Source organism: Numenius arquata, chromosome 5 (assembly GCF_964106895.1).
Source record: "Numenius arquata chromosome 5, bNumArq3.hap1.1, whole genome shotgun sequence".
Classification (NCBI taxonomy): Eukaryota; Metazoa; Chordata; class Aves; order Charadriiformes; family Scolopacidae; genus Numenius; species Numenius arquata.
The window spans coordinates 47,251,476-47,266,061 of NC_133580.1; the positions used below are offsets into that span (position 1 = coordinate 47,251,476).

The 14,586-nt window shown below is 42.0% G+C and overlaps 1 protein-coding gene across 1 annotated transcript in view; it reads right to left on the minus strand.

The window, feature by feature from the left end:
* Positions 1-325: 325 nt before the first annotated feature.
* Positions 326-14,586, minus strand: part of ATRN (attractin) — a 151,380-nt gene continuing 137,119 nt past the window's right edge. The window contains exons 28-29 of the mRNA XM_074147313.1: positions 1,941-2,055; positions 326-895 (exon numbers count right to left, since the gene is read on the minus strand). Coding sequence (XP_074003414.1) covers positions 771-895; positions 1,941-2,055 — 240 coding nt within the window. The 3' untranslated portion in view covers positions 326-770. The remainder of the gene's footprint in view (positions 896-1,940; positions 2,056-14,586) is intronic.

Consider the following 14,586-nt stretch of genomic DNA (forward strand, 5'->3'; position numbering starts at 1 on the left):
TAAAAGTAATATAATTATGTTAAAAAGAAATGTGTGTAAGCAGTCTCCTCACTCCCTAGATCTGTTCAAGTCTAGGCACTTGTGTGTGGTGTACTCCAAGCAGGTTAAGACTATGTAAACACTGAGTCCTTCAAAAGCAACATTCAGGTATTGCATGTGGTCTGAGCAACACGCGACATCAACTGCTAAACCATCCCAGCTTTTGTGTTCCTGATGTTCTGGAACACGATGACTACAAAAACGCTGTATCTGGAAGAGAGTTCCACTTAAATAATGGGGGAATAAACATACAATTTTAAATGAAAACAAAGGATGAAGATGCTTTGAAGATTAATAGTAGTGTTTATGTGTTGAGAGCTGACACCTGTAAACACTGCATCTTTTTCTTTTTGTACAGTTTGATAAATACATGAACTACAAAGCACTTTCCATGTATAAACCTGAGTGTCATTCATATTGGACTACTGTTCTATTTACACTGACCATGAATGGTGGCGATCGGATGTTACTGGACCTGCAATAAAATTATTTTACTTTAAACTTGAAGAAAACAAAGGAGCAATCTGAAGTCACGTGTCAGTAAAACTTAAGTGGAGCAGTTGTCAAATAAAGCCAACTATCACGTAGATGAGAGAAAAAGTTGGGTTCAAGGAAGTTGTGTTTTTCTGAGTGCTTCTAGTCTCTTGTGACACAACTTGGAAATCCTTCTCCTCCATGGTATTACTTTTCCGTTTTGTTTAAAACCCTATACAGTTTCTGATGTCCATGCATCAAATACAGGTTCCTGGCTGTGCAGGGGGCTGCTGTTTCCGATTCCGTATTGCACCCGATTTCTCTTTGTAGGCAATTGGCATCTGTTGTGAAATGTCCACCAGTGCACTGGCCACTGCAAGACCTGAGGCAACAAAACAAAATAGTCATGGAACAAAACAGTCACAGAAACAAATCCTTCCACCACTGCTGAGAAAAGCCCTTCAAGCCACAAAATGAATATCATTTTTTAGTTCTTAAAAAAAGCAAACTAGAAAAGCATTTTGGCTTAAGAGATTAAACTCTAGCTGCTATTCTGAAATAAGCTTTTAAATACTGCATGTTTTATTGAAAGCAACTGCAGTAGAAAAAGCTGGAAATAAGAAGTGTGGGTATTAATGGACATGAAACCCATAATATTGAAGGGAGGTGTCTTTCTCTGCACCAGTAGACATGCTATAATAAATCCTCAAAGCACACGTGCATGGATGTTTCACTGCACCTCCTGGACTTCCATCATCTCTGCAACCTCCTCTCAGCAAATCCACAGACAAACCACCGTTGGCCATCTGGGATTTAGCTCAATACAGCTCAAAACCAAACCATCTCATCTCATCTCAAATCCAGCTAATTCTCTATTAAGATCCTCAGCTTCATCATGCTCCCTAGGCACTGGAGAAACCCCAGTTAAATCACAAACTGCCCAGGAGATTGTCTCAGTGCCCCGCAAGCAGGTTTAAGTGTGAAGGGGCTGGGAACAAGGAAACCTTAAGCTGGATGGAGGAAAGTTGTCTGTCCAGAGCTGCTAAGAAGAGGGCACGGTCTTGATGTCTCTCTACAAATGGAGCTGGGAACGAAGGGGAATAGACTGGGAGACAAGTTACTTTCCTAAGTAACTACTGCAAACCTGTCTGTGCCAGATTCCCCTTTTTCCCCAGCCATAAATTAAAGTGTAATCCCAATATCAACTGTTCATCCATCAACTGACCCAAGAAATTGAATCAAACCTCAGGCTGGAAGCCAGGAGGACCCACGCTAGCTAGCTTAAAATAACCCGAGCACATCCTCAGCTGCGGTGTGGGTACAGCAATTACTGCGGGATCAAGTCTGAAATTGTAAGGTGAATCTGTAAGGCTGGGGAAGGAGCACAGAGTTAATCCCAAGCCAGCAGAGACAACGATACTCCTCACCTGACTGTCCTGGTGGTGGTATACCCCCAAGTCCTCGAGGTAACCTCACGAATACAGACAGAACGGCTGCTTTGTTCCCAAAACAGGGCTCCAGCGCTATTGGCTTTGGTACAGTCTGCAGCAAGGGAAGGAAGAGAAGAAAACAAATGTTATACAGTGTGTTACACCCTCCCCCTTCCCCCAGTGTCGTCTTTTTCAGATCGTACAAGCTTCAGGGCATGAACCGTGTTTCTGCGCCTGGCAAATTTCCAGCATGTTGCTAGCGAAGCTAAAACCAATGTTAGTAACAATCAAAACCCTAGTCATTGCAAAAAACCACATTTACTTAATAAAAATCTACCTATTATGAAGTCACGCACTGCACAAGACTTCTGCCTAAATTCACTAACAAAGGAGCAGCTTATGCTAAACAACAGGATTGAGAGTTTTTTTCCTTCGAATTCATCAGCAGCACATCACAAATATCAGCACGTCTGACCACTACAATGTGGCAGTTCCACTACTACCTCCAGAGCTTAACTTCACATAACACCCCCACAGCACCGTATGCATTAACACGGTAAAGAATGTTCACCCCCCTAAATCACACTCTATTTTACTGTTGTTTACTTTCCCCCAATTTTGTCTTTAATTTCTGTTCTTTCCCAAGGGGTCGTGTTCATTTTCCAGTGGTCTTCTGGACCACTCTGGACTATGTTCTTAGGTAGCTGGTTGCTCTGGGAGCTGAAAAGCGCTTTAGAAAGTCTACTGGATTGTACTGTCCTTTTTTAAACTGAAAAGCAGAGAATTCAGTAGAGCAGAGGACCAGTTTGTGATCCTGGCTCTGGATCTGGTTTCAGACACCTGTCGTACCCTACAATGGACTACTCTTAACATGCTTTACAGAAGCCTGTTTACTTTCAAGATGAATATTTCACACTTACATTAAAAACATGGACATGAAATAAAGTTTTCAGATAAAATGTGAATTGATAACTATGCAGATATAATGGGCAGTCAGCTTTCTCTCACCCTAGAGAAGCAGGGAACTGGACCCCTTGGTCACTTTCAGTGTCTTTGAACATCACCATCCCTCCGCACTCCTGTAAAGGTTTTATTTGAAAAATCGACCGCTAATTTCAATGTCATTAGAAAGGCAAAATGCAACAGCACAGCCCAGAAACTAAAATACGTTCTTACCTAAGCCAGGCCCCAATGCCACACACAATTATGCACAATCAGTGTTATTGTGGGATGGCACAACAGTAAGATGAGGATGCAAGTCTACGCCTATGAGTACAGGTACAAGAAAGTGTCTTCTTTTGTTCCACATAAGCAAAAAAAAGCTGAGAAACACTATTTTACTCGATACGTTCAGTGCTTTCTGATTTCTTGTTTAGTATGGACAAATTCTACCCCAGTATTAATGAAATAATTATTGCTTTTTCCAATAGGCATAAAATTGCACTACTGTACTTAAATGCTTAACAGAAACTCAATACAATGCAAGACACTGAAAAAAAACAAACAGGAGTCAAACAATGCTATTAAATTGCTGCTGCTCAATAAAAAAGAAAAAAAGAGATGACAGCAAGCAAAATGAAACTTAAAACTTTTCATATCTCATATTTACTGTAATGATTGCAACAACAATTTGTTAGTCTGTGCAAGGTAGATAAATACATATTCTACAGGCTTTAATGACATAAGCTGCCGTCTGCCTGGTTTATGACTGCAGATTTCTTCATCTTCTCCCCGCCCCCAACAAAGGGATCAAACTCAAAACAATGCTTTTTCCACAAAGCAACCAAGCATACCCTGGTGCTATATCCCACAGGCAACTCAATTCCCAGAGGTAATGGAGAGAGCACAGAAAAGGCAACTGCAGAAATACAGCCCATGGACTTCTGGCGTACAGGTGGAACATGCACTGAGCACAAAGTTTATTTTCTTTTGTAGAGAGCCTAGTACCTTACTTATTCCACTGTTAATAATACAGTCCTGCTGAATCCCAGAGGTTGGAGCATGGTGCCTGGATATTACAAAGAGCACTCACACTCATTCTCAGTGCTGAGCAGAGCGAGCAGCAAAGACCAAGCAGAGGAAGAAGTAGTGGGGGGAAGAGAACGATGAAGGAGCCAAGAGAAGATTATTTTATCTTTCCTAGTACCTTTTTAATGTATTTGCTTTTAACTCCTACTGGATTAATGGCCAGAAAAATTATCAGAGGGTTAGAACATCTCTGCTGAAGAAGAGGTGATGGAAGGCCAAGAGAGTTGGGGTTGTTCAGCCTGGAGAAGAGAAGGCTCTGGGGAGACCTTATTGCAGCCTTTCATCAGTACATGAAAGAAGCTTACAAGAAAGATGAGGAAAGACTTTTTAGCAAGGTCTCTAGTGAAAGGACAAGGGGTAATGGTTTTCAACTAAAACAGGGTAGATTCAGACTAGATAAAAGGAGGAAAATTTCTACAATGAGGGTGGTGAGACACTGGAACAGGTTGCCCAGAGAGGTGGTAGATGCCCCATCCCTGGAAACGTTCCAGGTCAGGCTGGACGGGGCTCTCAGCAACCTGATCTAGTGGAAGATGTCCCTGCACATGGCAGGGGGCTTGGACTAGATGACCTTTAAAAATCCCTTCCAACCCAAATCATTCTATGATTCTATGATTCTAATCAAAATGCAACTCTGTTCCTTTCCCAACACAAATTGTTCAGTGCAACTCTACTCCAATATGCTTTGCAGTGCCACGGGGATGCTCAGCAACACGCTCATCATCCTCCAGCCAATATGCAAGAAGGAGGCTGGAAAATACTTCTCACAGTCACCAAATCCAGCCCTTCACTATTGCAGGTGACTGCACATAAAAGTGCAATGCTCTGCTTTAAAAGTAGTTACACTTTCAGCCTGTGCCATCATCTCTGTGAGACCTTTCCAGAGGCTCCCCCCTCCTGGATTTCACTGCTCTGACACCAGAAACTTTCTTCTAACCTCAATCATCTCCCACCCTAAATTTATTCATCCATCTGACATTCTTGTGTGCCTTGACCCTCTCCCTGGGCTTTACCCTACTGTACATCTTGGCCTTCGTTTGGCTAATATGAACTAACAATATTCCCAATTTCTTCTCTGAACACAAGCACTCCCTTCTCTGGCACTCCCAACAGTCCCTTCTCTGTACCTCGTCTGCTACTGTGGAGACCTTGAGTGACCGGAGAGGCGTTTCAGGCTTTGACAGCACCCCTGTAATGGTATCAAAACCACCTTGATTCTCCTGCACATCCTAGAAAGGTAAGGAAGAGAAAAAGTTCATTATAGAGCTCTCAGTCACAGAGCTGAAGGGACTTTGAGGGTAATTTAGCTCATCTCTCAGCCCCAAGCAGGACCTTTTCTCCTCCTCTGCCCTTTCCAACAAATGAACCCTGAGCGTGCAGCAGAAACTTTCATTATGAGTCCCTGTGGGCACGATCTTTCCCTTTCCATGGGATTTTTATTTCATTCCTGAAGGTGGCACATCTTCCTCCTCTCTGCTCTCCTGATCCCACTCTGAAGGCTCTGTGAGGAGCCCCTATGTGGGCCTCCTTTGTGCTGAAAGAGCCCCAAACAGGCATTCAGCGCTGTCCCCCAGTGAGTGACAGCAGACCCCAGCCATGCAGATATCTAAAATTCAGTGTTATCTCACAGATATGAGTCTGACCCTCACGCTGCAGTGAATTTTTTAATCTATCTAATGTACCACAGAGAGTTGAGGGCAGAGAACCTACTTGTGAGCTTCCTTCCTTCCCTTGTCAACCTGCTCAAAAAAGCTGAGCATTATTAAAAAACTGTTAACATTTCACTGCACGTGGAACTTTGTTTCTATTAACCATGCAAAGCAAGGAAGTATATTTTCTATTGTAATGATGCATCCAAAATCTGTCAGGAAGTTACAAGCTAATTTGGAAGGAACATACTAAGCACAAGATCATCTTGCTGCAGCTAATCCCGATCTGAAATCTAAAGAGGGGAAAAATGGCCTAGTGTCCATCAAAGCCAGCCATTTTCCTGACACAAGCTGCAGTTAATAACAGCAAAAACCAGCATAAAGAAACGAGTCCTGCACATTTATTTTTGACAGCCCCAGTTCAGGCACCTGCTTTTTGAACTGTGACTCATACCGCATCTCATCTCCAAGCGTGCGCTCGCCAGACCAAGAGACAAAGCGCAGCCTGATGAAATGACTCACATGCCGAGTGACGGGAATGATGAATTTGATGCAAGCAAGAGGTCAGCCGGGAGTGAAGGGCATACTGTGCCCTCTGCAAGGTATAGAGCAACCCGGCGGTGGAGCCCAGGGACCGTATTCTGCAGACACGGAGGAAACCATGTGGATAACTCAACCAGCAACTTAACAGCAATCTTGACTGCAGATCTCACCCACAGCCGGCCTTGCCGTCAGCCTGGTTGTGTTTTGACATGACCTGTGTAGGTGCTACCACGGCACAAAGCAGCTAAGGAAAAGCTGGCTGGCTCCATCAAGTTGAATTTTTGTGGGGAGACCTAAGAAGAGTTCACGTCTCCTTTCCTTCCCCACTTCTGCAGCACATCTGCCTCCTGCGTGGTTTCTGAATGCTCTTGTCGAGGATCCAAGCTGCTTTTCTGCAAGAAGGTATCGAGCGGACTTGGGAACCAGAGATCAGGTCATTATAAATGCTTGTGCTTCAGTCTGACAGGTGGCTTTTAATGGTCCACTTTAAAAAAAAAATAAAAATACTTAGATCTCCAAACTTCGTAACACCTTTCATAAGATGGTTAAAACCAGCCTCTGCCAGAGACTTTCATTTAGAGTGTTTTGATAAACCCATTGCTGAATTATAGAAGCAATTCTTTTTTATTGAAGGCTTAATAGCACAATAAAGTAGACATTATTCAAATCTATGCAAATAAGGTGCATCCCTCAGACACTTGGCACATGATGACTGCTTCACACGGTGCCTGAACAGCAGAGTCCCACACGGGGAGGGGGGCACACAGGAGAAAGCAAAGCCCAGTTGCTGGAGCGGGTGGACAAAGACCACGGTTAGTAGGGTAAGAGGATCTCACCTTTGGTGTACTGGGTCAATCCCTACGAGCCAACCAGGAGCCCACCAGAAAGGAGCTGTGCCCTTGACTCATGAAACACGCTTGTACCCAGCCAACATGCACAGCACCAGTAAGGAACATGTATCCAGAAGACTCTCTCTCCCTTCTGGTTGCAACCAGGGTGGAGGTCAGTGAAGGGGATGCTGTGCTGTGTCTGTGCTATGAACAGACAACTGCAGCTGGTCTACCCGCCAGGCACCCTTCCCTAAAGCTACTCCTTGTCCTCAAATAAACACTGTGAGTGAGCTGGAGTGACAATTTCATGCAGCTGACAGCCCAAACCTTTCGTCTGCAATGGTCTTTGACTGCCCATCCACACCAGCAAAGCTACGATCAATGGAAATGGTGGGAAAAAACCCACAGCTAGGAATCAGGATAGTGCAAACGTCAAACAAAGACCAATAGAAAAAGCAAAGAACTCTCAGCCTGGCACACGGATTTAAACACACTTCACTGGGCACTGTGCACCGTCAGGAAGGTGCACTGCAGCATTTGTTTTTTAACCAGGAACTGCTATCCTGCATTGTGTGTTAGGCAGTGCTTGGAAACAGTGATGATCCTTTTTTGGATGAAAATACAAAGTTAATGGTATTTTACTAAGCGGTGGCATGGCCCCATTGTTCCTGGAGGCAGCGAAATCTGTTCTCAGCTATTTTCCATAGATGGCTTTACTGGCAAAACCAGCACTAAAAAGCCAAGCAATTTCAGTTGTTTATGAGTTTTGATATGTATTTAATATGTGTAAAGCTTAAACAATTATAGAAGCTAAAAGCAGTAATAGACCTATTATGTCATCTAATTAGTACAGCTTCTCCAGCAGGATTTTCTACACGAACAGGGCATTTTCTAGGACTTTGTCTAGGCTATTTCTAGGTGACCCAGGTGTAGAGTGCACCACCAGTTCCCTTGGGAGACAATTTCACAGCCAAATGCTTTCCACAATCAAGCTGCATGGCATGATGTTCAATCTAAACATTTCTTTTTTATTTCATCTCATTATTTCTATTTATGCTGCTTATATTCAACAAAATCTAAAGGTTAATAATGTGTCGCATAAAACTAATGGTTAGAACAATAAATATTCTGCGTAATTTACAAAACACAGCATCAATTTTATTTAGGTTCTGTAATACATTGCCAGCATATTGCTTTTCAAAATGTATAAAAAAGTACTGTTGAGATTTTTTTTCCTTAACAAGAAAACTTATTTCTGTGGTTTGATCAAATAACTCTTACATGGTTTTCAATTTCCAGTACGGAAATGGTGGGGGAAGAGCAGAGGAACATTACTGAAACAGTTCAACTTTATTATTTGATTCCACTTTTTCAGATGATTTCACTCTGTAGAAAAAGGGTCAAATTCCATTTGCAAGTTTTTAAATTGTGCCATTAAAAGCTGACTGAACATTTGTAAAATAAGTTACAAGCAATTTTCTATAAAAAATAGAGTATTAAGTTTTAAAAATCATATTCTCAGGGTAATATGTATGTCCTCCAAGATAGAGATGAATGAACTTCCAGCAATAATTTGCAGTAAATGAGTTTAGATTAAAAATTTACATTTACCTTGTCCCTGATATCTACCTTGGAAGCGACACAGGCGCTGGGGAATGAATTGCTCACAACTCAGCCCCAACACCACATTCTTGCATGTGAGGAACTAAATAAAAAACATATTCAAACCCACAGATGAATGCTAACAGTCTAAATTGAAAATACAGGTCTGAGCACCCTGAGTTACCAATAACTGGGAGCAAACCAGCCTCGCGGGGCACTGAGTTCGCTCCCACTGTATTTAACAACTGCTTTTTATTTTAAAGTGCACATTGTCAGTCCAGCAAAACACAGACACAAGCTCTCGGTGAAGGAAAGGAATTCACTAGGCAAGCTTGTATTTCAAAAGCAGTCACCCTGAAATGACAAAATCTCATGTCACAGCTTTGAGCATTGCCACTCACGTAAGCCAACACTCACCCTTCTTTTTCAATTCTCTGCTGATGCCCCAGGGAGGGGATAGGATGGACAAGGCTGTGGGTAACAAATCTGGGCAGAATATATATGGCCAACAGTGGGTATTTATTTTGATTTTGTACGGGTGAAGAAGCAAGATTTTTCTGTTTCTTTTCAACCACCTGGCTGCTTTTTGCACATGAGAAAGTGTAAGTAAAAAACCCAACAAAATAGGACAGTTGAATGAAGAATGCAAACACAAGACACACAAAATAACTACTTGGCATGAAGGAATGCAAATAGTCCCCAATAACGTATCTGAGAAGCTGCTGGTGTTATTAGTACTTCAATCAGAAGAGACACTCGTTCGCACTAAAGGGAAAAAAGAGCTTAGAAAAACCTCTCCTTTGGGAAGCTTCGCACTCCTTCCTCTGCCTCCAGCAAAATCTCCTTATCAGCTAAAATCAGGGTCCATCCTGCTGAAAAATTTACAGTCTTCAAATCTAAAACTAGTTAAATCTCAATTATCAGCCAAACATTCCCTAAATACAAGGCAGACTTAACAGACTTTTCTGTTGATCTCATGATAGCTCCCTTCCAAATATTTATTATATTATGGAAGCGGCAAAAGTTTTCCCCTCAAGTCCCTAATTTTGCAACAGAAATCAAAACAAGATACCCGGCAGTAGTTAACTGGAAATAATTCATTAGGTGAAGGCTTTATCAGGTATTTTTGTTGTTGCTTTCGCAGTACAGATCACAGGCAGACTATATGCAATTCCAGTGCAGCTAATCCGTTTTACACACCTCAGCTGCCCAGATAATGCTCCCTTCTTACCACTGGCAACTCCATCTAGCATGGCACTCCTTCAAAGGGGATCATACACTTCTCCATGAATTAGAAAGTGGGCCAGCATAAGCAGAATTAACACCAAATATAAAGTACAAGCTGGGATGTTGTTTCTTGTTTTATGTCCCTCATCACCCTGATGCACCAGGGGGGCTCCTGCCATTTGCTCCTGCACACGGACTGAGTCTAACAAGTGGAAGAAGTGCTTTTGCTAAAGACAGGAAGATAGCTACACACTGACATGCTTTGAACGCCTTAGCATTAATGCAAGGAAAAGCTCCTAGAACCAGCAAATGCTAGAAACCCCCGAAATAATACATTAGAAATTAAATTGCATTTCAAAAGTCAACCTAACAAGACAGCATTAGACAGGTCAGGCGAAATAAAACCAGCCTTTCTGGCCTCAAAGGCAGCGCATGAACCATTTCCAGTAACTGCCACATCAGATTAAGATTATTCAGTTTATGTTTCCCCCCACAATTTCATCCCCTTCCTCCAACCTTCCTCTATCCTTTTGAAGATGATGACTGACTTGCCCTTTCAGCTTATTTATACCACCTCTGAAAAGCCCTAACCTGCTCTGTCCCACTCCAATGCATCTTGATAGCCTGCTCATTTCTACTTAAGACTGCTTTTGTACACCACGGCTCACGCCTGCCATCCTTCCAAATCTGCCTGCTTGCAAGAGGACGCTCAATCTCTGCTTGGTGGCACGGCAAAGTGGGAGACTTTGTGCTCACCGTGCTTATGCTAACCCGGCTCATTTCAAGTGAAGTGAGTTGGTTGGGGATCACAGAAGCTGGTCCATCAGCAAATTTGATGGACTAATAATGGGTCAAAAACATGTGAACTAACAGGGAAATGAATCATCAAGAGTGACAACCAGAAAAGGGTAACAGCCCTAAAACCCATCAGTTCCTTGGCCCTTAACGGTTCTTCACTGAACTTATCTCACTGCACAAAACAGCCCAACATAGCAGGGCTCAGAGCTACATGTAAGAATTAATATTAAGTCACCCTGTGGAAGCGCTGGAAACCGGAGGATGCTTCATTTAAAAATCATTCCTCACTGCAGTAGTACCCATGCAACTTCCCCAAAGAGTGCTCTGTGGCACAGCATTTCTAACTTCTCACTTCTCTGCTCATTACTGATAGTTGCAACTTCACTGCAATGTAAAAGGAATTTCACAAGGGCACCACTCAGATGCGAAATACAAGTAGTCCGAAAATATAAATCTGTGGTATCCCTTACCCACTCCTAAATCAGCCCACCACTTCATCTCTGTACTTCTTGAACAGATGGAACCTTCTGGCAGTCTTTAAACCACTCAACAGCACTTTCTTCCATAACAAAGCAAACTAATTACTAGAGTAAGATGCTATTTTTCATCAGTTTTTCTGCTATTTTTAAGGAATCAGCCAGCTTGGTGAGCTGATCTCTGATTAAGGATTTGCAGTGAAGCTATTTTGCCCTCAGAAGCTTAACACAGCAGAATTAAATGCACGTCGGCATGAAGGTACAGAACATACTAAATGAACTTCAGAAGGATTTTGCTCACCAAATACTTCTCTCACTCCATTTAGGCAACTATAGATGTGGACATCCTGGCGATCACAGGCGCAAAAATAATCACATCTCAGCACTGGCTTCACATGTTGGATCCCTAAACACAGCACAGCAAAGGCCCCTCTACGGACCAGCTCTACAAGGCAAATGCTCCGGTTTACAAGGGTGTTTTTCAAATCCTCTAAAAGCTTCCAAGACAATTTTTTTCCAACTTCAGGGTAATTTCTTCTAATGCAACAATTTCCTTGTTGATGCTGTAAGCATTTCGCTCAAGCTAAGCATTTGCTTGATACGCTGTGTATGTGTTTTTCCCAAGAATCTACAAGCCTTAGCTTCATGCCTTTTCCAACATCAAGATACTTGGAAATCAATGTCAAAATTATAAACTTTCCAAATTCTTTCAGGAAAGCTTCTTCTAAAAATCATTGCAGAGGAATACAAGACTTAGATTAATTAGACAACAAGACCTAAAAAAGCCTTAGTTGCAGTAACACCAGTTCAGACACTTGGATTAGTCCCAAATACCCAGGGATGTTAAATACTCTTAGAAAAAAATTGCGATAGGCAGCACCTCAGAACACACAAAAAGCTGCTGAGAAAAGCCAATGGATTTTGTAATAACTAAGCAAATTTAGTGGTAGATTTGTGATCCACTGGGTATCTGTCGAGTGGGAAATAAACCAAAGCAGCTAGTTACGTGTTGCCTGGCTGCAGACTGCAATATGAATAGTTTCCCTGCAGGTAAATCACTTTCTATTACTTCTAAGTACCTCAGGAAAAATACTAATTGAAAACACGGTTCTAATACTGTCCAGCTGGAAAACATTAGCTTAGGATGGAACTAGCTTGATGCTGGCTGCCAATTGGCTATGCACAATGGAAAAGGAAATTAATCTCTTGCAGAAAAGACGTCCCATTTTCCACTTCTCCTTTGTAACCCTCAAATAAACTCGTTATTAACCAAAGGCTTTGATTCACATGGGGAAAGAAAAACATCAATGCATTTACGATAACGTAAGTCTGGAATTCTCGCATAGAAATAAAGGCTCTCAAATTTTGACACAGCAAAAAGCAGAGCAACTGGAGAATAGCTTACAGTCCAACAACATAGCAACATTTCTCTTCACTCTTTTCTTAGCTAATAACTAAAGAACACACAAAACACAAAGACATATGCAAAATGCAGTTCTACATTTCTGTGTCATCCCAGCCCATCTTCCTGCAGCTCCTTCCTGTGAAGAGCCTTTTTTCCCATGCAGGTGCAAACGGGATGAGGAGAAAAACAAAAGTTGACCCCATATTGAGACTGCTTTTTCACTTCTATTTAAATTCATTTATATTGAACATCCAACAGCTCAGACTATGTCAGAAGCGTCATTCCTCAAGTTGCTCAAAACTCGCAAGCTTCTTGAGCCTCTTCTCCTCTCCATGCGATTTCAACTTTGTTGCAACATTCCAGACTTGTATACGTACTTTTATCCCCCATTCAAATTCTCCAAGATGATAAAAAACTATACAACCCCTCCCCCCAAAATTTAGCAACTGTTCTTGTCATGGAAAAGCATCCTTGCTCTGTACTGAGATCTTCCAGCAGATGAAGTTACCTGCTGGCACAACAGTCCATGTCCACGTTCCCTACTTGGTTTCAGGTTACTGTACAAGGTTTGTGCTATTCGCCTGAATCAGACCATCTCATTTGTGCTTGAAGGGGATTTAGACACATCTGTATGAGTTATCAGCACAGAGCGCAATTAACAATTGGTAACAATTTCTGGGCCTGAAAAAGGACATCTGTTCACAGTCTTACTTATTATGCTTAAAATTGGCTTCTCCATCCGTTCTTGAGTAACCCAAGGAAGTCAGACAAGTGAGATATGGAAGATGACAGCAGACACGGGAAAGCAAGGCAGTGTAGCTACAAGTGAGAGAAAGATGAAATCCTGTCTGCAGTGCTGTCCATGGAAGCACTTCAAAAGAGAAGAGTTCAACGTTCCTATAATCATAGAAGAGACTGAGAAGAAAACAGAAAGCAGAGAGGTACAGAGGAGAAAGCGAACAACAAAGCCCAAATGAAAAAGGTAAAAGCACTGCCAGCTGAACAAGAGGAGAAATAACACACTAATCAGAACATAAGAGATACAAAGTTTACTATCTTCTCTGTAGTTTTTGAGGGCAGACAAACTTGTCAGAGAGATCAAAAAGTTTGGGACAGCTTTGTTCTAGCCTGATCCTAAAGGAGAGGTGCTTTTAGTTAGCTTATTTCCAGAAAATGAAGAGAGGGCAAGGGAATTGCTCCCAGACAGACAGACTGCAACCCAAAACTACCAGCAGCCAAGCTACAGCCTTACAAATCCACCCCCGGCCCAATGGGAACACCCATACACATCCCATGGCTTCTTCAATGAAGCAACGAAAAAAAGGCCCATTCTAATTTGTTGAGTGACAATCCAATTTTATAAGCATGTAATTCCAAGTCTTGGTGAACTATTAGCAGATAATGACTTCCAATGCCTACCATCCTCACAACACAAGTGCAGAAATTGTAAAAACTCTGAAAAACTGAATGATCTGGCGTCAAATGAAAGTCAATGGGGAGTAGAACCACTCAAGAGCCTCCGAGGAGATGTCCCAGAGACAGATCAGCTTATCCGTCCAGTCACTCAATTACCCCAAATTACTGAGTGCCTTTGCAAATTTTACTTTATTTTCAGTACACCCCAAGGTTCTTGTCTGCATAACAGGGACAATAATCCCACAATTCAGAGAAAGGTAACGATTAATTCATGAAGCACTCAAATGTGGGGCAATCACAGGAATCATTCCAACTTGGGACCAAAGGTTTGGATGGACCACAGTAAATAACCAGAACAAATCATGAAACTAAGACAATATATTGAAAAGCTTCTTCTACACAGTGTCCACTCAGAACATGGTGCAAGACTCCAATCAGGTGGAAAAAGTGTCACAATTTGCCATGAAAGACTATATTCACATGTAAATAAGGAACAGCTAAAGCTATACAGGCAACCTTAATTGCGGCCAAGACTTAAATATTATTACTCACCAAACCAAAGTTCTCAGGTTAGATTGTTTTCATGAGCTTTACAATAACTAAAATACACACATTTTTTATAGAAAAGCATAACCTCCTTTCTTGTCACAATAATAGAAGGTGAGAAAC